General features: G+C 50.0%; 1 protein-coding gene across 1 annotated transcript in view; it reads left to right on the forward strand.

Moving 5' to 3' along the window:
* Positions 1–23089, forward strand: part of CALN1 (calneuron 1) — a 386428-nt gene that overhangs the window by 107026 nt on the left and 256313 nt on the right. The window contains exon 2 of the mRNA XM_032591641.1: positions 20327–20470. Coding sequence (XP_032447532.1) covers positions 20327–20470 — 144 coding nt within the window. The remainder of the gene's footprint in view (positions 1–20326; positions 20471–23089) is intronic.

The following is a 23089-nucleotide window of genomic DNA, read 5'->3' on the forward strand; positions in this document are numbered from 1 at the left end:
GCCCGATGCTGGGCTCCTATCACGAACTGTGAGATCATGACCTGAGCTGAAGTCGGACGCTTAACCGTCTGAGCCACCCAGGTGCCCCTGTTTTTTTTGTTTTTTTTTTTAATTCTTTTTACACCAATAGTAGTATTTGACCGACACCTTTTTGCATTTTTCATTTCACAATAGTTCTTGCAGGTCATTCCACATCAGGATGTAAAGAAAATTCTTACTCTCTACGGCTGCCTAGTCTTTTATTGTTTGGGTGTAGTATACTTGATTTAACCAATTTTCTGTGCATGGGTGTTTGAATTGATTCAGATCTCTGTAATTTGCAATGTTTTGTTATGGACAAGTCAAGGGTAAAGTACACCCGTGGGGGCCCATCACCCAGCTTTAACTTGGGACTGTGTGTGTGTGTGTGTGTGTGTGTGTGTGTTTAAGTTTATTTATTTATGTTGGGAGGGGGGCGTGGAGAGGAGCAGAGAGAGAGGGAGAGTGAGAATTCCAAGCCGGCTCTGTGCTGACGCGGGGCTCAATCCCACAAACCGTGAGATCATGACCTGACCCGAAGTTGGACGCTTAACAGACTGAGCCACCCAGGCGCCCCACGTGTGCCCTGGTTTTCATAGAACAGAGCTCACCTTACCGCACTTCAAAGAGATTCTATCAGTTTTCAGCCCTACCACCCGATGTGTAGAGGGTCCGTTTCCCGCGGCTTTACCTACACAGCGTGTTATCAAACTTCTCGCGCTTACCTGCCTCCCGGCTGAAATATGTTATACAAATGTCGCTTTCCTTTGCATTTCTCTTATCCTGACTTGGGGCGAACATTGTTTTATGCGTGCTTCGTAATTCCTTTCTTGGCAACTAGCTGCTCATATTCTCTTGAACGCTCTGCTTTGGGTTTGGTGGCCTTTTTCTCATTGATGTCCACGAGAGCTTTTTCAATATAAGGGAAATGAGCGCCTCCTTTGTAATATACACTGCAGATGTTTCCATTTTGTTTCTGATCTTTGTCGTAAGGTACTGTAGGGTTGTTTTTTGGTTTTTGGTTTTGGGGTGTTTTTTTTTTTTTGCCATGAAAAGGCTTTTTTAAAAAGCTTTTAAAATTGTGTAGAATTATCGATCTTTTATTTTACAGCTTTTGGTATTTGTTCCCTGCTTAGCACAGCCTGTACAAGCCTTTTATCCACTCTGGGATTTTACAAAAATTTCCTCGTGGCTTTTTTCTAAGATAATTAGGACTTCGTTTTGTGTATTGAACCTTCGATTCTTCTGGAATTTATTTTTGGCGTGAACCTTTGATTCTTCCACAATTTATTTTGGTGGAAAGTGTGGACTGTGGTTTTATTCTTATGTTTTTTATTCAGCCATCTACTTAGTTGTCCTGACATCATTTGTTGAAGCCACCCTTTCACATTTATTTGAAATGCACTCTTCTCATATACTCAGTTTCTGTATTAATCGAGGTAGATTTCTGATCTTCCTACTTTTTTTTAAAAGAGTGGCCTCTTATCATATATTCAGCTCATTACTTACTGTTTGTAGTTTCCCATTTTTTATTATTAAAAATACGGCTGTGGTACATGTCTTTGCGGATGAGTCTTTGTACGCACCTCTTTTACGATAAATGCCTGCAAACGGAATTGCCGTGTCTAAAGACACCTTGAAATGTCTTTATTATAGATATTGTCAAACATACCAAAAAGCAGAGAGAATAGTGTAAGCCCTTGAGTAGCCATCATGGAGCTTCAATGAGTGTCGACATTTTATTTATCGTATTTCATCTCTCGCTTCTGCCCCCAGGCATTTTCTCCTGAAGTGTTATTTTTAATTAACTACTTTTTTATTTTAAGAGAGCGCGTGCGCGAGCAGTGGAGAGAGGCAGAGGGAGAGAGAGAGAGGGAATCTGAAGCGGGCTCTACACTCTGTGCAGAGCCTGATGCAGGGCTCCATCCCACAACCTTGGGATCGTGACCTGAGCTGAAATCAAGAGTCGGATGCTCAGCCAACTGAGCCACGCAAGCCCCCCCCCCCCGCCCCCCTGGAGTATTTTAAAGCAAAGCCCAGACTCTGTATCATCATCCATAATCGGATCCATAAATCTCTCTAATTAACTTAAATTAGCTTATTTCTTTCTTACGGTTCTCTCAAAAGTGTCCGTTTCAGATTTGCCCTCATCAGGATTCAAACAAGATTCAAACAGATTTTTTTTAAGGCTTTTGTAATTACCGCTCTGATTGGCCCGCAGACACCCGTGTGCACCCGTGCACCCGTGTGCCCCTCTGCCAGCATACGTGAGAGTTGCTTTCACCCCGTGTCTTCGACAGTTCTGGGCACATCCTCCGACAAGCCTTGCTGACCTTCCGGGGGCTGTAGCCAGAAACCACGGGGCCCTCCTGCCTCCCTTCCTCCTCTCACATCCCACACCTCACCTTTCAGGGTATTCTGCCGGCTTTACCTTGAAACGCATCCGGAACCTGATCGCCCCTCCCTCCTGCGTGAGTCATGCTCTCTCGCCTGGACCATTGCAGCAGCCTCTCTGCTCCTGAGTTCTCCCCAAAGTGTGTTAACACAGCAGCCAGAGCGCCCTTTTGTTAAACGGAGGTGTAATTGGCATACGACACGATATTAATTTCAGGTGCACAACACAATGGTTCCAGATTTGTATATATTGGGAAATGATCACAGTAAGTCTAGTTAATATCCGTCACCACACTTGGTTACAAAATTTGTTTGTTTGTGTTGAACACTTTTAAGATGTACTCTCTAGCCACTTTCACACGTGCCGTACGGTATTATCAACCACGGTCACGCTGTATGTCACATCCCCATGACATTTATTTTATAACTGGAAGTTTGTGCCTTTCGACCCCCTTCACTTTTCATCCACCCCCCTACCCTTCCCGCCTCTGGCAACCGCCGGTCTGTTCTCTGTCTCAGGGTTTTGTGTGTTTGTTTTTGAATTCCAAAACAAAGGGAGATTACGCGGTATTTGTCTTTCTCTGTGCCACTCACTTCGCTTTACATAATGGTATCCTCAAGGTCCATCCGCATCGTTGTGAGGGGCAAGATTTCATTCTTTTTTACGGCTGAGTGGTATTCCATTGTGTACCTAGAGCGCATCTGCATTCATTCATTCATTCATTCATTCATTCGTACATGGACGCTTAGGTTGCTTCTTTATCTTGGCTGTTGTACGTAATGCTGCAGCAGACATTAGGGGCATATATCTTTCCGAGTCCGTGTTTTCATTTTCTTTGGATAAATACCCAGAAGTGGAATTGCTGGATCATATGGTAGTTCTATTTTTAATTTTTTGAGGAACCTTCGTGCTATTTTCCACAGCGGCTGCACCAATTTATACTCCTGCCTACCTGCGGTACGCCCGGGCTCCCTTTTCCCCGCACAGCCTGGTCAATACAGGTCATTTCTTGTCTTGGTGATAATAGCCATTCTGACAGGTGCACTGCGATATCTCATTGTGACTGTGATTTGCATTTCCCTCATGACTGGTGACGTTAAGCACCTCTGTATGTACATATCGGCCATCCTGTATATCTTCATCGTTTTAACACGCAGATAAGAGCAAGTCACTCTGATGCTCAGCAACCTTCTATGGCTCCCACCTCACTCAAATTAAAACCCATAGTGCTGACAGTGGCCTACAGGGCCCTACGTGATCTGCCTTCCCACCTCTGTCTCCCCGATATTACCACCTACTTCTCTCCCCACTCACTCACTCCACCCCACCCCGGTCCCCTGGCTTCCTTGCCGCTCTTCTAGTGTACCGGGCTCATGTGCCCCTAGGGAGTCGCAGTGACTGTTCCCTAGGTCTGGAACACTCTTCCATAGATAACCCGTGGACCACTCCTTTCAGCTGCTCAAATGTCTTCTCATCGCAGCTCCATTGCCCTAACCTCTGGACTTACACTGCTACCCAACCCCCGTCCCCCCACGATTCTGCAATGCTGTCTCCTCCCCTCCTCGGTCTTGTCTTTTCTGTAGCTCCTGCCACGCCTCTACACCCCGCGTTACTTAACTTTACCAAGGACCTACTGTTTACTGTCTGTCTTTCCCCTGGGCCCACGAGCACACGGCGTCGGGACTCTCTGCTGTGCTCACGATGCGGATTGAAATTCAAAAACAAACACACAAGACCGGAACTCACAGAGCCAGGGAGTGGATTGGTGGTTGCCAGAGGCGGGAAGGGTAGGGGGAACAGTCATTGCTAATTCCTAGGTGCACAGGAGCTGGGTATGCTAGACGAACGGCAAGGAAGCCAGGTGACCAGGGTGGGGTGGAGTGAGCGAGTGGGGAGAGAAGTAGGCGGTAATATCGGGGAGATGAGGGTGGGAAGGCAGATTGTGCCGGGCCCTGTAGGCCACTGTCAGCGCTGTGGCTTTTACTTTGAGTGAGGTGGGAGTCATATCCTAGCTCCCAAAAGTGTGTCGCACCCAGTACACACCAGCAAATATTTATTGACTGACGATGAATTTGACAGACAGACCCTATTTGCGCTAGAAAATTAGGGGCGCCTGGGTGGCGCAGTCGGTTAAGCGTCCGACTTCAGCCAGGTCACGATCTCGCGGTCCGTGAGTTCGAGCCCCGCGTCCGGCTCTGGGCTGATGGCTCAGAGCCTGGAGCCTGTTTCCGATTCTGTGTCTCCCTCTCTCTCTGCCCCTCCCCCGTTCATGCTCTGTCTCTCTCTGTCCCAAAAATAAAAAATAAACGTTGAAAAAAAAAAAAAGAAAATTAATAGTAAAAAAAAATAGCACAAGTGAAAAACACTAATGGATGTAGTTCTCTTTGATATGGTTTTTGGCTGTCTGTGTTTTTCCATTTGGGGGGAAATCTGTGCCTTTTTCCATTTTTCTGTTGGGGCATCCTAGTAAAATCTTTTGCATATCCGACCATCCCTTTGTCTGCCATATGTCAATTTATTTTGGTTTCCTTTTCCCAGGTTTTTTTTTTTGCCTTCATCAGTTTTTTAAATGTAGGAACCGGCTTCTGGTTCCTTAGAAAGATGTTCTTCTTTTTTTGCTGTCCAATTCATTGCTTTAATTCCCTTTATTTGTTAAGTTTTCAAAAGCAGATTTGGGTAGATGTGTGATGGACAGTTGTAACTTAATATTTTCCAAGTTCTCAACTGATTATTTCAGCCCTGGATATTAGGCGACGCATCCTTTTCTCCACGGTTTCATTGTCGCCTCATCATGCCGTTTACTTCCATGATTTGGAAGTCTGCGTGGACGTGTGTGGCCCGGTAGCTTCCTCCCAGCTGGGTCACCTGCGCTTTAGGAGAAATCAGGAATGATGTGTGTGAGTGTGTGTGCACGCGTGTGCCTAACTGCACGTACTCGTGTCTTCTGGAAGAGTTGGCTCACTCTCCTGTGACTCACTTAGGATTAAGTGTCTGGGTAGAATTCCTAAAGCAATCTCCCCCCCTTATCTGAGCTGCCCTTTTAATACTGGAGGGCTGGGTTGAGGCCAGTCTGCCTCAGCTGATTTCAGTTTTATTTCTCATGCTCGAGCCAGTGCGAGGCTTTGAAAATAGTCTTTTCAAAGGTGCAGACTCATTTTGATAGAGAACCAGCGTGTTAAAACAAAATGAGAGAGTTGGCAATTTTAAGCAAATAAATTGCTTCCTATTGATAATGGGATATTTATGCAGCCTGCGGTGGAGAACAATTTCTTTCGTATCCAGGCCCTTTATCGGTGATCCGGAAGGCAGAAGGGAGCGGCAAGTGGTGTGGCCGGAGCTGATGGGAAGGCTGGCATGTGGGAATTTGGTGAGCTGGGGGAGGAAGCCATCCCGTGGGCTTCCGAGGGGCCGAGCGGCTCTGCGTCAGCCCAAACCTCCTGCGCCTTTTCCTTCTCACGCTTTACCAGGGGGCTCGGGCTCACGCTGTTTTAAATTTCATCTGGCTACCATTCTTTAGGCAGCAACTCCGGGGCTGACTCTATTTGTGAGGCCAGTAGGAACGAGACCTGGGCCGTGCTTATGTGTGTCCTTGCACGTGAGAAAAGGAAGGCCTGGTTTGATGCGTCAAAATTGACAAATTAGACAACAGGAGGGGAATCGTTTTCTGGAATGGAGCCAATGTCTCCAACTCCCACCGTTTGTCATTTCGCCCTGAGTCTCAGTGCCATGAATTACGTGGAAGGTGACGTTACGAGAAATCTTGTTTTGCGGGCTGAACTGCCCAGGCAGCGTTCGAGTCTCTTGGACCCTCTTTCGGGCCCCGGCCCCGCCTCGGTCGAAGAGACCGCAGGATGGGTGAATTTGGTGCCGAGAAGTCAAGGGAAACAGGTGTGACCGTCGCTGTCCTCTCGTGCTGCCGGGTTCGCCTCTAAAACTGGTAGGTGCCTGTGGCCAGGAGGGCCTGCCTGCTTCCGCCTCCCTTCCTGATCTGTGACCGAGTCTGTTCCGGGCGGGGCAGAGGCCAGGGCTGGAGGTGCAGCTGGGAGGTTTCAGACCTGAAGGACGAAATCTGTCATTCAGCCGGTGTTATGTGTTAAGACTGGGGGGGTCTGGGGGGGGGGCACCTGGGGGGCTCTGTCAGTCGAGCATCTGACTCTGGATTTAGGCCTGGGTCATCATCTCTCGGTTCGTGGGATCCAGCCCCACTGTCAGAATGCAGAGCCCATTTGAGATTCTCTCTCTCTTGCCCCTCTCCCCGCTCATGCGCGCTCTCTCTCTCTCCCTCTCTCAAAATAAATAAATAAACTTAAAAAAAGGATTGGTAGGCCTGTGGGGGCTACAAAAACAAAGACTTTTCTCTGATCTTCCAGAATGTCGCATCCCTCGGGGACTCCAGGAAGGTGGTTGTTAAGTCGACGTTGGTACGGAGGTGGGTGCCCTGTGCCACTTCCTTGGCAGTGAGCGAGAGCTAATTGCTCAGTGGAGACATGGGAAACGGGATGATCCCACTACCGGGGCAGTGATGGGGGAAGACACTGGTTCAGGGGCGACGGGGAGATCTTGGGGCAAGCTCAGGAGGCTGCTGGGGGAGAGCCTGATGTGACGAGAAGGGCGAGGGCCTTAGAGTGATCGTGAGATAGAGGCTATCCCGGGGAAGCCAACACAGGGGACAGGCCAGCCCTCCTCCAAGTGTGGGTCCTGAACTACTCGGGCAGAGTGAGCCCGATTTAGTGAACCGGGGCGTGCTTCGAAAAGAAGAAAGAAATAGAATAGGAAACATCAGTGTCACCGGCAGATAGGGTGTGTACTGTTTCAGGAGGTATGTGTTTGAAGAGGTCGAAAATGAAGCCTAGGAGGACAAACCCCGGGGGGGGGGTGCAGAAGACCGGGGTTCAGATCACTGTCCTGACGCAACCACATGGCCTTGGGCGAGGGCTAATGACAGAACCTACCTCATGAGTTGTGAGGCATAAATGAGCTAATAGGCCGGGGTGCCTGGCCGGCTCCCAGTCGGTTCAGCACCTGACTTCGGCTCAGGTCATGATTTTACGGTTCGTGAGTTGGAGCTCCACCTCCCGTGAGCTCCAGCCCCCCTTCGGGTGAGCCCCACTTCTCTCGCTCTGTCTCTCCCCCTCGCTGCCCCTCGCTCACCTGTGCCCTCTCTCTGTCCCCCCCCCCCCCAAAAAAAATGAGCTAATACACCAAGAATGCTCAGAGCAGTACCTGGTACGGACCGAGCGCATAATCGACGTTAGCTATCTATCACATAGTAGTTGGAACCAGAAGAAACTGCTGATATTTGACCATTTTTTAGCTGTACAAAAGCAATTTTGTATGGTTCGACCTAATGCACACACATACGCACACCTTCTGTGTATTATAGCTACGTCATGCGTCTGTCATGACGTGCAACGCGTTTCTTACCTTGGGGCGGAATGAAAAGGCCGCGTGCTATGCTGGCTTCCCCTGGCAGGACGTGGAGATGAGGCAAAGGTTTTCATAACCAAATGTGATGCTTTCATAGGCCCTTTGCTCTGAAGGTGCCCATGACGTGCTTTGTCTGTCGCTCCTCCATTCATTGTCCTTTAAGGATGGATGGATGTGAGGGCTTCCTAAGGGCCCCCCTTAGTCAGTAGTGGGTCACACAGAAGGCCTGAGCCCCCCTCCTGCTCAACCCCAGACCCTCTTCCTGGGTGTTCTCGAACCCCGTGTGCTGGGCTGCACAGAGCCTTCTCCCTTGGCACGAAGTGACAGAATCAAAACAAAGCTGTACCTCCTTTAAAATGAATCTTTTCCTTGGGGCCGCCCGGGTGGCTCAGTCGGTTAAGCGTCCGACTTCGGCTCAGGCCACCATCTCACAGTTCGGGAGTTCGAGCCCCACGTCAGGCTCTCTGCTGTCAGCGCAGAGCCTGCTTCGGATCCTTTGTACCCTTCTCTCTCTGCCCCTCCCCTGCTGACGCGCTCTCTCTGTCTCTCTCAAAAGAAATAAACTTAAAAAAACGAATCTTTTCCTCATTACAAAACAAAAAACAGTAATGGCCCCTCGTGTTTCCTTGGGCTTGATTCTTGGTCCTTCTGTTGTAAACTTGTTTCCTGTTTCCAGCGCAGGAGAGATCACAGAGGTCGGGGGAAAGATCTGGTGTCTAGAATGATCCTCTGGGAGGGCCAGAGAAAGAATCTGACTTCCAACCACTACGCTGTCCTCCACATTCCCTTCCCACTGTGGGCTCAGAGTGGGTCCCCCTCTCCCCGTCGGCTGTCCTTCTCGCTCTTCGGTTTCCGTCTCCTGGGACGAGGCCCCCAGCACCTAGAGTGGTGCCGACACCGCACAGGAGGTGCCCGAGACACTATTTGTTGGCTTGAATGGAGTTGAGTGATCTGAAGAGAAATTTAGCTTCTCAAGAGAATCGGGTGTGAGCCACTCCGGAGAGGATGTCTCCTGCTCTCCACTCAGCTTGCTTCTGGTTTATTTCTGGAACTTGGATCCTGTTGATTTCGTTTTCTCGGATGTTAATGATTCTCCGATCTCAGGATATTAACATTTGTAGCCCGGGAACAGTGTGACTTAATGAAAAATTAATCGTATTGATTGTTACCATCTTGTTCACAGATAGATCCCACTCGATGTGCTGCTTGCGATGTTGCCGTAGATGCCAAATGGTCCAGCGCCTAAGTTTCTGTCCCGGGCTGCTTGCCTCATTTTCTCGGAGAAGGTGCTGGTTGTTGTGTGAGACGTGGCTCCTTTGGTGCAGAGGCACCAGGCTGGTCCCCGCGAAGCTGTTCGGTCTGCTGGGCCGTGGGAGCTGGGCTGTCTCCTCCTGGGGCAAACGGCCCCACATCCTGCCCCCGAAGCAGATCTAGTCCGGGGTCAGGAGCATAGCTCTCCTCCACTCACCCTTCTTCTTGCCTCGTCAGGGAGCCCTCCTTCCCTGTGAGCTGGTGTGGTGAAAGAGTGTCAGTTGTCTGCTAATGTGATGATGGGTGGCTGGGGTCCTTGGATGGTTTCAGGGTGGGGGCTGGTTGCCAGGAAGACAGAGGTGTGATGAGAGGGTCGGAGCCTTTAGCCCCATGCCCCGGCCTCCAGGGAGGGGAGAGGGTTGTGGATCGAGTTCGATTCCCGGTGGCCAGTGACTTCACGAGCCATGTTTACGTGACAGAACCTGCCGAGCCCTAAATGACAGGGTTTAGAGAGCTCCCGGCTTGGTGAGCACATTGAGGTGCTGGGAGGGTTGTGTGCCCAGGAAGCTCCACGCCCCCTCAGCCCCGTTCCGGATCTTGTTTTGGGCATCTCTTCATTTGGCTGTTCCTGAGTTGTATCCTTTATAATAAACCAGTAAATGTTAAGTAAGGAGCTTTCCAGAGCTCTGTGAGCCATTCTAGTGATGATCAAGCCCAAGGCAGGATTGTGGGAACCCCAGACTTTATTATTATTATTATTCTTTTTTAACGTTTATTTTTGGGAGAGAGAGAGAGAGAGAGAGCAAGAGAGAGAGAGAGCACACACTCGAGCAGGGGACTTGGAGAGAGAGAGGGAGACACAGAATCCGAAGCAGGCTCTAGGCTCTGAGCTGTCAGCATAGAGCCTGACGTGGGGCATGACTTCACAAACTAGATTGCGAGATCACGACCTGAGCCGAAGTCAGATGCTTAACCGACAGGGCGCCCAGGTGCCCCGGGAACCCCAGACGTTATAGCTGGGCATTCAGAAGTACGGGTAGCCTAGACTTGTGGCTGGCGTCTGAAGCGAGGCCAGTTTTGTGGGGCTTGACCTGTGAGGTCTACACTACGTGTGAGCAGTAGTTAGTGTCAGAGTTGGATGGAATCACCGGACGCCGGATGGATATCCAGAGAGTTGGAGAATTAGTAGGGGTGGGGACCCTCCCCCCAGCTGGTGTCAGGTGTTGCGAGCAGAAATGGATCCCAGAGGGCAACTTGGCAATATGTATTAAGTGCCTTAAAAATGTTCCTGCCCTTTGACCCAGCAGTTCCATTCCTGGGATATCATCTTAAGGAAATGAGCATCAATACACGTGAAAATTTCCATACACGAATTTCCAAGGCAGCATTATCTAAGAGCAGAAACGATCTCAACGTCCCACACTCGGAGCGTGGTGAGCCCAGTTGCACTGTAGGCATATTACGGAACGCCATGTGGCCATCAGAAGTGATGCTCTAAAGACGAATACACTATGTGGAAGATCGAGATGGTTGTGTGTTAAATGGAAAAAAACGTGCAAAGCTATAGAGAGTGCATGATCCAAATGTAATTAAGAATATTTGTATGTAAAAAGTTTGGAATAAAATGCCGTAATGTATTATTAGCGGTGGTTATTGCTGGCCGGTGAATTAGATGATTATTTTTTTTCTTTATACATTTAGGGGGCGTTTTCCTGAGGAGCATACATCAATGTGTAACCTGTGAAATGTTGCATCCCTGTGCGGGTCTAGCTCTGGTCTTTTGACCCCAGAGGTCAAGTCCAGAACCCCCCAGGAACAGAAACTGCCCTTCTTCTCTCCTCACTCATCAGCTTGTTGTTTTGTATAAAGACCCTCCGGCCATTCTCACCCTCATACATATTCACATCTAATTTAATGATTTTTCCTTTCAGCCCTGCCTGGAACATTCTGTCCAACACAGGGTGCCCCTGGCTGGGATGGGCTTTCATTGTTAGTGTCTATTCTAATTTGCTTTGCTCTTTTACTGTTGGGGAATTTTCCATCAGCTTAAGCAACCTGGCATGCTAAAATAAATTCTGCTTTATCTGTGAAGGTGTAAATTTGGGGACAGATAAACTCTGTGCCAGCTCCTAAACCCTTACAAATGGCCCTAACTTTTTGACTGCCTTGTGCCACCCAATTTTAGGAAAGAAATGATTATTTTTCATGACCTGGGGATATGGAGTCTCTGTGTAGTTTCACCCCCTCCTGAGTTACTGAGATACTTTTCTTTCTGAACGCCAGCTAGGGGAGGAGTTGGCTTTGTTTTTTAATGCAAGGTGGCATTTTGACCATGAGGTAAAGAAAAAGGCCAGACGCATGGGGGTGCTTGAGATACCCAGGATGAGCAGTGCCTCGCTGGCCTGCCAGTCTTAAGTGCTTTGAAGACCCTTGAAGTTTTTCAACACAGGCTCTTGTCTGCTCCCAGGGTTACCAGTGACTCATGGGGAGTCTGGGGCTGGTGGGCTTACAGGAGCCCTGCTCAACTCTATATTCTAACCTTAGATCACAGAGACAATTATGCCATCCGGGAGGGATGGTCACTATTGCCAGCCATATCTTTTTGCAGGTGCCTCCCAACAGGGGCCCTTGCCTGCCACCCTCTTGGGAGAGTACATCCCTTCTGCCCCCTCGCCCACGCTGTGCCCCTACCGGAAAGCCCTCTTTGTTGCACTGACTACAATCCTCAGCCTCCTTCCGGGCTCTCCTAAGGCTCACCTTGTTTGGTTCGAGACAGATTATGCTTAGATCCTGAGATTGCCTTTGCTGGTAATTTATTTAATCAGGTTCATTGTGGGAATTATCATTTATAATAGTAACATATCATAAGCCAGTAGCATACAGGAGAATGCCTCCTAAGTAGCCAATAAAGGAATAGCCTACTTCAGGCTAGGGAGAGATTATTGACGTTATTGTTCAGGCCAAGGGGAGAAGAAAGAAAGAAAGCCCGAAGTTGGAGGTGTGTCTTTCTATGAGTTGGTTCTCGGTAGAGTCCGTCCTTCCTGCTAAAAGTTGGGTACCAGCTGCCGGCTTAGGTTGCTCACTGCTGGGGCAGGGAGGTAGGAGGTGACGGTACCTGTGTTGGCTGCAAGGTTGGCTTTTGGCAAGGTTTTGTTGGCTCTGAAGATGGTTTTACTCCAGGGACAGTTACGTGGCTTGTACCGCTGACTGTGGGGAGACGTTCCGTCTCGTCCTGAGATTGCTGCACAGTTTAAGCACCACCGCCAACCAAGATGAGCCTGGCACAGCAAGAGCAAGTGTGTGGCAGGGTCTTTGGAGAGCCATTTAGATCGGCGAAGAGTGGCCTTGCCCAGACCAAATGCTCTCACGTTGCTGGGTGCACCTCCTGGTTTTTAAAATGGAAAAGCCCATCACGTGATGGGCACCTTTGCCGTCACAGTGGTGTCGAGGACACAATGGTCCCCTCTACTTCAGGTGCGAGAGTTGGATAAGAAGGTCCTCAAATCCACCTTCGGCACAGTGTCACCAAAACACGTTATTCAGAACAAATTCAAACCACAAATAAGCTTTCGACACATGGATTTGCGATCATAACGCATCAGTAGGCAGCACACCTCCTCCCCCATGTAATTGCCAGGTGTTTTCTTTAAAAAAATTTTTTTTAATGTTTATTTATTTTTGAGAGAGAGAGAGAGAGAACATGAACAGGGGAGGAGCAGAGAGATAGGGAGACACAGAGCCCGACGCGGGGCTCGAACTCACGTGAGATCGTGACCTGAGCTGAAGTCGGACGCTTGACCCACGGAGCCACCCAGGCGCCCCTTCCAGGTGTTTTCTGTTTCAACGTCTCTCTCCTATCTCCTGGGCACTCTCTTTTTCCTCGGGTACACCTTGCATTCTTTCAGCCTCCTTTGTGAAACAGGACTCCACTTAAACAGATAAAGAACAGAGAAATAGAGAAATGCCTCCAGGGTTGGGACCCCTCTTAGTAGTGTTCCTTACCATCTGCGTCTGTGCAAGTAGCACAGAATGAATGATCACTTTGTCGAAATGGATGGAGTCGCACTTCCAACAGCAAATAACCTAGGAGTGAGGATCCTTTAGCCCTTTGAAGAGAGTACCACGAAAAAAAAATCCAGCTTAACAAGGGGCATTATACAAAGCAGCACGGAGCCCCATCCTGCCCCCCGTCTCTGTGGCCTGTCCCCTCACTATTATGAAATGGGGGCACACTTCTGACCCCACTTCCTCCTGGCACATGGGTCCTCCTTGAGGACCCCGCCCCCCTGGCTATCGGAGGCCTCACCTCCGTGTTCCCTGCTTATTGAAACCAATTAGTTGTATTTGTGGACTGATTGAACAGAATTAAATTGGAACTCATTCACGCTAAAACCCGCACTGGGATCGAACCAGCGTTTTATGGGCAATTATGGTCATTCTGTTCCCACTTTCCGTTCTGGTTGGGTACCCAGTATTACTGTCAGCAATAGCTGGTCCCATATGGCCAAATGCTCACCAGACCTGGCTGCCTGGCCACGTCTCACGGTCCTGTACGCCGTGTGACCAAAACGCCCCTTCCCTTCCCTCTCTGCAAGTGTGTGCCTCCTCCTGAATTCTCTCTCGGTTAATGTGATCGGTCCTCACCCCATCAGGCCAACCAGAAACCCCAGCATCATCCTCAACGCTCCCTCTCCTAGACGCCGGACTCCCGAGCCCTCCCGCCTGACCACGCAGAAAAGCCTCAGACCCTGTTAGCAGCGCTGTGGGGGTGAGCCCGGCTTCCTCACCTTCCCTCAGACTGTGGTGAGTCCTCCCAGTAAGGCCCCCGCTTCTCACCTCCCAGCCACCCCGATGTCGGAACCCTTGGTTTAAAAACCAGTCTAGGGGCGCCTGGGTGGCTCAGTCAGTTAAGCGGCCGACTTCAGCTCAGGTCATGATCTCGCGGTCCGTGGGTTTGAGCCCCGCGTCGGGCTCTGTGCTGACAGCTCAGAGCCTGGAGGCTGTTTCAGATTCTGTGTCTCCCTCATTCTCTGACCCTCCCCTGTTCATGCTCTCTCTCTGTCTCGAAAATAAAAAAAAAAACAAAAAAACAAACAAACAAAAAAAAACCAGTCTGATCCTGGGGCGCCAGGGTGGCTCAGTCGGTTAAGTGTCCAACTTTGGCTCAGGTCATGATCTCACGGTTCGTGATCTGGAGTCCCGTGGGCTGGCAGCACAGAGCCCGCTTCGTATCCTCTGTCCCCATCCTGTCCCCACTCTCTCTGCCCCTCCCCCGCTCACGCACACACACACACACACACACACACACACACACACACTCTCTCTCTCTCTCTCTCTCTCTCTCTCAAAAATAAACATTAAAAAAATCAATCTGGGGGCGCCTGGGTGGCGCAGTCGGTTGAGCGTCCGACTTCAGCCAGGTCACGATCTCGCGGTCCGTGAGTTCGAGCCCCGCGTCGGGCTCTGGGCTGATGGCTCAGAGCCTGGAGCCTGTTTCAGATTCTGTGTCTCCCTCTCTCTCTGCCCCTCCCCTGTTCATGCTCTGTCTCTCTCTGTCCCAAAAATAAATAAAACGTTGAAAAAAAAAATCAATCTGATCCTTTCCTTGATTGATTGATTGATTGATTGATTGGATTTATAACCACTGAGGACTCCCTGTGGCCTACAGCAGGGCTTGACAAATTTTAACCATAAAAGGCCAAAGTGTGAGTATTTCAGGCGTCATGGGCCAAACCGTCGCTGTCACGACTTCTCAATTTTACAGGTGTAGTGCGGAAGCAGTAAGACTGCAGACGACAGACCCAGACAGTGTGTAAATGAGCAAGCATGGATGCATTCCAAAAAAACCCCACCTTATTTACCAAACAGGTGGGGGGCCACATTTGGCCACAGGCCACCATTTGCCAACCCCCGGTTTGCAGGGTAAAGGTCACATGGCTCCCAAGGCCCTTTGCCATCTCGTCCTCGTGCACTTCCTCCCCTCATCTCTCTCTCTTTTTTTAATGTTTATTTATTTTTGAGACAGAGACAGACAGAGCATGAACGAGGGAGGGTCAGAGAGAGGGAGACACAGAATCTGAAGCAGGCTCCAGGCTCTGAGCTGTCAGCACAGAGCCCGACGTGGGGCTCGAACCCACGAACCGTGAGGTCATGACCTGAGCCGAAGTCGGAAGCTCAACCGACTGAGCCACTCAGGCGCCCCCTCCCCTCATTCCTTAATGCCAAAGGATTCCGGTGTGACCCTTCCATAGGGTCATCTCTCTCGTATGGAAGGACGTCCATGGGGTTTTGTGCGGACTCCGATTCCTGCTCTTGTCATTCTTTGGTATGAAGATCCCGTTACCTCTCGGTCTAGACTAGACTAGACCAACTAGACTATAATCTTCTCATAGCTTGGAAAGTTTCTTTTGCCACCCAACTGTTCCAGCACAGCATATGGCCTGTAATAAGTAAACAGCAACTCTTCATCGAATGGATGGCTGTATTAATCACCTCTAAGTATTCATTCGTCCTTCTCAGAGAAGGTGCAAATCCTTCTAAATCTCTTTTCTCATTGACCCAGTCCCTGTCCTATTAATTTTCCTGAATAAAGACCACGAGGCTCCGATCGTGTATTTTCTGGTACACTTTGTGGGTGTTTAATAATTGCCATGCTGAACTGCATGTCTCTGGTTCTGCCATTTCTCAGTGACGTCTATCAACAGAACACATCTTGTTCGTTAACAGAGTGATCGCTTCTTGTGGCTGAAGCCCATATTCTTCCTAGAGACACATGTCTGTGGAGACTAAGCAGATTTCGCATCTAGCAGGGATTGAGATAGGAAAAAGTATTGTTCTTCATTACCGAGTTGAGTTTGCAAATTAGCGCTGTGAATTTCAGCTGCTTCTTCAAGGCCAGGACGCTAGCCGACGACTGTTGACTCTGGCTGGATGTCATCTCATGCACACTTTATTGGAGTGACCTGACTGATGAATCCGTTCTGTATGATAGCCCGGTCTCTGCCATTGTTTTTGCCCGAACTGGCTATGTCCCTAGAGAGCGTCATGGACCCAAAGCCTGGTTCTTAGGGATACAGGTGGTCCCAGTGGTGGCTCTGATATTTTTAAGAAAATACACTTGCTGGTGTAATGAGAAGTAAATCTTTTGGGCTCTAGGGCAGCGTGCTTTCTAGCCAAGACCTTGCTCGGCCCCAGGACGTCAGGGTAGAGAGGCACTTAACCACGGCCACTTTCATACACCACAAACTGGCAGTGGGACAGGCTCTCGTCACCGCCACCGTCCCCTCTACTGTGGCCTGCAAAGGCATCTTGGAGGCAGAAGAATCACATACCGTTGCCTGATGTGCACGTATTGTGTGAGCATGAAATGTACTTAAAGACCAAAAGCACAGCACGCTTATGTAACCCTGAAGCACCAGGGACTTTAGCCCAGAGAGGGGATAAGTTCCAGGGAAAAGTGCTCCGCATTACTGGGTTGTTCCTGCAACTTGATCTGTGGTCCCCACTTCCCAAGGCTGTGGCCAGTGGCCAGAGCCCCTTCGTGTTGCCAGCAGCCTGCCCTGTAGCCACAGGCAGGGGATCCGGCCTGCTTCCGTGTCTCCGCTGGTTTTATGGGCATATTTCTCACACCCTGTTCTGCTATTAAAAATAAAAATAAAACGAGGCACACATCACATGTCTCCGGCTGCAAGACCCATTTCCTTCTAATAAGCTTCTCGTTTGCCTGGGCTTTCCCTACCCTGGAAAGATTAAATCTCCAGAGGCTCCTATGATGGATTTCTAGTTTTGTACTTTTTTTTTTTTTTTTTTGTCCCTGTTATTTTGAAAGAAAATGAAGTTAGTGAGCTTTGTCTGCCTTTGCAGACACACACACACTCTCTCTCTCTCTTTCTCTCTCTTTCTCTCTCTTTCTACCCGGGAGCCAGGAGCAGATATTCTGGGCAAACAGAATTACAGCTTTGTCCCACTTACTAGGGGCCACAGAAAACAGAACTCTGAGCTGATGTGTACCTGCGCGGTGCTGGAGCAGGGCTGGCCTGGTTACTCATGGCAGAAGAGCAAACCGTGGGGGTTCGAGGACTCGGGGAAGCGTGTCCCTTCACAGGGCAGTTCCAGGGTGGACGCTGTCCGACTCCAGCAGCCCAAGGGGGAGGCAACTGTAGAGCAGCCCGGGCAGTGAGGTGGGGGTCAGGAGGCATACCCTTCAAGGCCCTCATTTCCAGGCCGAGTTCACAAACATCCCTGGTCCGGCCTCTCCGGGCTGTCCCGTGTAGGGATACAGGCCAGTTCGTTTGTAAGATCTAGGACAGACAGGGGATCCCAGGAAAGAGGCCAAGCCCTGTAATGGCCAGGGAGCTCACGACTGAGTCAGACGGAGGAGAAGTGGCGATGTGACTCGGGAAAGGAGAACAGGGGGCAGAGGTCAGCCGGAAGCCGGCCATCCAGATGGCCCGCCTAGGACCCTGGCCTCTTCTTTGACTCCAGCCTGGGCCCCTGTCATCATCTGACATTTTCTATTGCCGCATGCTTTGTGCCAGTTCTGAAAGTAGAGGCCTGATGTAGAGGCTAGCACCCAACCCATTTTTCAGAAGGGGGGATTGAGGCTGAGGGAGAAGCCCGCCCCCGCTGCAGGGCAGGGTCAGGCTGACTTCCTGGTGGGCTGACTCCCACCTTGGGAGCCCCTGCGTCTGCATCCTCCTGCCCTTGGCATCTGGGCTCAGGCCATACGAGGCCGTGGTCTCCGCCCCGCTGTCCTTGAGTGCTGAGTGCCATGACCTCAAGCTGAGCAGTGGCTCTGAGCTCTTTCCGGGCCACCTGGGACTTGGTAGGAAAACATATGGCTGCCTTAGGGAATCTTGGGCATGTTTCATTGGTGAGAAAAGCCTAAGAGTGCAGACAAACCCCTTGATTCAGAATTTGGACCAGACTGAAATTTTTTCTTTATCCTCAATGGAAAAAAAGAGGGGCGTTTGAACAGCAGATTAATAGGGTATGAAGGAGAACACAGGCTTCCTGTTCTTCTCTTAAACACTTTAACAATGTCCACAGATCCCCAGAAAAGGTCTGGAAGGACCTTAGGGATCCTCGTGGCCAACCCAGCTCATTTTACACATGAGCAATCTGAGGCCTCAGGGTTTGGCTGTGGACCTAATTAGCTAATGCGCCTGGCCAGGAGCCTAGGGTCCCGGCGCACAGGCTGGTCTTCTGTCTGCTGGAGCCCACACCTATTCTCAGAAAGCATTCAGCAGGCAGAATTCGTACCGATGGTGAATCTGCTGCTGACACGTGATCCTTACTTGTGCAGGGAGGATCCACCATTGGACACCTGTCTAGGTAGCGCCCCCTTCAGGGTGTGGGTGGGAGTCCGAAGACGGATGCCCCCCCCCCCCCCGCCCCCCGACCAGTAGCAGACAGGGAGAGAACATTGGCCATGGTGAGCAAAGATGTTTTTGTGGGAGGCCTGACACGATTTGGGCAGGTATAGAGGAAGACAGGGCATTTCAGGTGGAAATACCGGCTGGGACAGTGCAGCGGGCGGAAAACGGGGCCCCGGAGGTACCAGGCCCTCATCCTTGAGCCTGTAAATATTTCCTGGGGAGAAAAAGGCTTTTGCAGATGTTAAGTTGAGGACCTTGCGGTGAGGAGCTTATCCTGGATTACCTGCGAGGGCCCCAGATACCGTCATGAGTGTCCTGATAAATGAGAGGCAGGGGAAGATGGGAGACAGCAGAGGAAAAGGTGATGGGGCCATGGAGGCAGAGAGATTGGAGTGACCTGGCCACAAGCCGAGGAACGAGAGGCAGCCACCAAGAGCTGGAAGAGGCAAGGGACAGATTCTGCCCTAAGAGACCACAGCCCCGTCCACACCTTGATTTTGGTCCAGTGGTACTGATTTCGTGCTTCTGGCTTCCAGATGCTTCGAGAATAAATTTCTGTTGTTGTAAGGTGCCACGTTTGTGGTGATTTGTGACAGCAGCCGCAGGAAATTGGTACCAACGGGAAGGGACGAAGCTTGTTTGGGTGAGGGTGTGGTTCAAGGTATTTGCCGGGAGCACGGCCAGATATTTAGAGAAGTATTTAGTAGGTAAAGGGGTTAGGGCCAGTGTCTCGTGTCAGTTGGAGGAATTCCCGCAAGCTTCTGCGTGGATCTTTCCCTCCCGACTGGAGCGTAGGGCTCTGGAGGAGAACCACGGCACCCAACAGATTGTTGTTCGTTCTCTGCGGCACTTAATTCCGTGCTCCCTGGGTACAGACAGCCAATACTTGTCGAACAGCATGATGGATGTTGGCAGCTGCCATACCTGGGCTTGCACCGGCTTTATTGATGAGCAGTCAAAGCTGGCCAAGTCTGCTGTTCAGATCCCATTGATGAACCTGTCATCTTGAGACCACGGTCTCGAATGAATTCCCCGTGCCCTGCCTCGCGGTGGTAGGATGGGGTGGGATGCACCCAGCCCACCCCAGGACTGACGGGCTGCCGGGGCTCTGGAGGGAGGGGCTCTGGGTGGAACGCAGAACAGCTCAGGTTGGGGTCAGAGGACAGGCGATCACCTGCCGAGTGGAGTGGCCTTATTGATAGCAGAGTCCAATTCTCCGCCGGCCTGGAGAGGATGTGATTAAAGATGCCTTTTGGGCCTTTATGACACTCTTATCGATCCGAGGTTGTTTATAGCCATAAAACAGCTGTAAATTAGAGGCACGAGATAAAAACAGCAGGATACTTAACTCCTGTCTTCCTGTGAGGTTGAAAGAGCTCTCTGTACCTCTTCCACAGCGGTAGGGAGCTGAGACACCGGTGGGCAAAGGGGAATCTCTTCTTTCCTGCAAACGAATGGCCCAGGTTAAGAGGCAGCTCTCTCCTCACAGCTGAAACCCAACTGCTCGTTCCTGCTCAGGAAGTGTCCTCGGTTAACACGAGCGTCAACTGGGACCACAGTCCACCTGTGCGCCGACCGCGGGGTTTTAGGATGGTCCGGGCCTTCCGAAGCTGGTTTTCTTTTTTCCCTTCCCTTCCTTATTTCTCATTTCCTTTTCTCTTCCTTTCTGTGTGCTCTTTCTTTTCTTCCTCTCTTTTCTTTTGTCCCTCTTTTGGCTGCTTCTTTTATCTGATTAAACGGTTCTGACCTATTGCTATTCGTAAAGCAGTTAAGAGTGTTCAGCGGGGTATCGCCAATCATTTCAGCGCAAGAGACCAAGACGTGTGACCGTTGGACCTTCTTTGCTTTCCCCTTGTAGAGATCCGAGAGGCCTTTCGGGTTCTGGACCGAGATGGGAACGGCTTCATCTCCAAGCAGGAGCTAGGAATGGCCATGCGCTCTTTGGGGTACATGCCGAGTGAGGTGGAACTGGCCATCATCATGCAGCGCCTGGACATGGACGGTGAGACCCCGGCACGCGGCATGGCCCCCGAGATGAGCCCCAGCTTGTCAGCGAGACTCCCCCCCCCCACCCTGCCCCCAAGCTTATTCATTTGTTTTGAGACACAAAGAGAGTGTGAGCAGGGGAGGGGCAGAGAGAGGGGGAGAGAAGGAGAATCCCAAGCAGGCTCCAAACTGTCAGCGCAGAGCCCCACCCGGGGCTTGAACTCATGACTTGTGAGATCGTGACCGGAGGCGAAATCAAGAGTTGGACCCTTAACTGGCTGAGCCACCCGGGTGCCCCAGCGAGACCTTGGTGTTAAAGGGCCTTGCACTTGGGGTCAGAAGGCTTGGGCTCATGTCTCAGTTTACATTTGAGGGCTAGATTAGGGTTTTTCAAACAATATTCCGTGGAGTCCCAGGGCCCTGCAGAGGTGGTTCTGGGGCCACTGGCAGGGCAGGCTGAAGAAGGAGGCTGGGCGAGTGGAACAGCCACCATAATTCTCTCCACCTCCCCTCCGTCTCTTTTAAATAGCGTTACTGAGACAGAACTCACATGCCATAACACTCACCCATTGAAATTGTGTGAACCAGTGGCTTTTAGTGTATTCGCAGATTTGGGTAACCAACGCCATAATCAATTTTACGACATTTTCACCACTCCGAAAAGAAGCTCTGCGTTTTAGCTGCCACCTCTCAATCCCTCTATCACCCAAGCCCTAGGCAACCACTAATCTACTGGTCTCTGCGGATGTGCCTCTCTGGACATGTCATATCAATGGAATCCTACAACGTACGGTCCTTTGTGACTGGCCGCTCTTACTTAGCATGATGTTCGTAAGGTTTATCCATATTGTAGCATGTATTAGGACATTTTTTTTCTTTTTTACGGCCAAATCATGTGCCGTTGTCTGGGTATAACAGCTCTTTCCTATCTGCTTTACTTACTGGGTTTCTACATACAACCTCACGGGGACGGGGGCGGGTGGGGGAGTGAGGTTTCACGGTACTTTCAAAAAGTTCTAAAAAAACAACACCTTACATCTTTGAGGTTCTTTCCTCGTCTAAAACCCGGAGGCTACCCCAAACCTGTTGTGACCCTCCCGACGTTCAGATTCTGCCTTGACTGAAGGTCCAGGGAAAAGCCTTCTTCTTATTTTTTTTTTCAACACACTCCCCCCCTCTGAAAAGCAGCTTGATCCCGGGCCTCAGGGGTCCAGCGTGGTGGGCATTGGGACTCTCAGGTAGAGCATGAAGTGTGTAAGTGAAAAAAAGGAAGCAGGGGATGATGGGGTCGGGAAGTCCTTTGAAGGAAAGGACCATGGGAGGGAGATGTTTGCTTGGCCTGCAGGCTGATTGGAAGAAACCGCTCGGTCCTGTTACTTTGCTGGAGTTGCCGGAAGGATGATAATAAGGGTGGCCATATGGCGAATGAACCCCAGCGCCAACCACGAAGCGCAGCTGTGACCATTTATTTTCTGGTTCAGGAAAGAGATGTTTCATCAGGGGTGTTCAGCGGTATGAGCAGTCCCAGCCTTGTCCTTAACGGCTCTGATTGATTGTGATTCACCATGTCTTTGCAGGCCTGATTTGACCTTGCTTTATATTTAGCTGCTTGCTTTAGATATTTCTGAAAAGCCGGAGCGAAGCACATATCGTATAGCAAAGTCTGTTTTCCGTTGACCCCCATCATCATTTCGGAGATACATTTCCAGAAAAAGTTTCCTTCTTAAAATAATAGAGATCTTAATTTATACCTCTGTTCGTGGAACGAAGATTTTGCGCTTTTGAGTCTCTGCCCACAACTCGTATAACAAAACCTAAGTGGAACGGACTAGAAGCAAATGGAATTAGTTACATTTAATAAAAAAACAAAACAAAACAAAACAAAACAACAAAAAAAAAATGAGCCAGGGCTATTGTGGGTGAGTTACTCCGATGAAATCGTGGGGTCTGCCTCAAAGTTCTTTCCGGTTCTTCGTGTATTCAGTCATCAGATCTCTCAGCTCACAGGGAGTTTTTACATTGTTGCAAATCTTCCCTGATTCCACGAGGTCTTGGAGTCCCGAGGGATCTTGTGCGCCCATGGCAAATTTCCGTTCGGTTTAAGAGCTTTCAAGTGTCACCAACTTACTTACCACTTATCTTACTCAAAGGAATGCCAAAGGAAGAACTTCCCAGAAGTTAAAAGAACTTGACAGTTCTCTTGCAGAGAATTTCTATTAGTTCCTTTAACAAAAGCTGAGGCCATCAGCTGCTTTGCAGTCACTCCATCAGGTAAAGACACTTTTTTTTTTTTTTTTTACTTTTTTTAAATATTTATTTATTTTTGAGAGAGATAGAGTGCAAGGGCAGAGAGAGAGAGGAGGACAGAGAATCTGAAGCAGGCTCTGTGCCGACAGCAGAGAGCCCGACTTGGGGCTCAAACTCATGAACCTTGAGATCATGACCCGAGCCACCCAGGTGCCCCACATTTCTTTACATTTGAAGCTCAGCTTCTTCGAGGTTCTGTTTTGTTGCCCACACAAGCTTTAATACAGAAGGTATGAAGACAGGGCAGCTGTGCACAGAGAAGGAACTTTCTACCCAGTTTATTAATTGCCTAAGCGTGAAAAGAACTAAGTGATAGATGCCCAGTCTA

The sequence above is a fragment of the Lynx canadensis genome, chromosome E3 (genome assembly GCF_007474595.2).
Source record: "Lynx canadensis isolate LIC74 chromosome E3, mLynCan4.pri.v2, whole genome shotgun sequence".
Lineage (NCBI taxonomy): Eukaryota > Metazoa > Chordata > Mammalia > Carnivora > Felidae > Lynx > Lynx canadensis.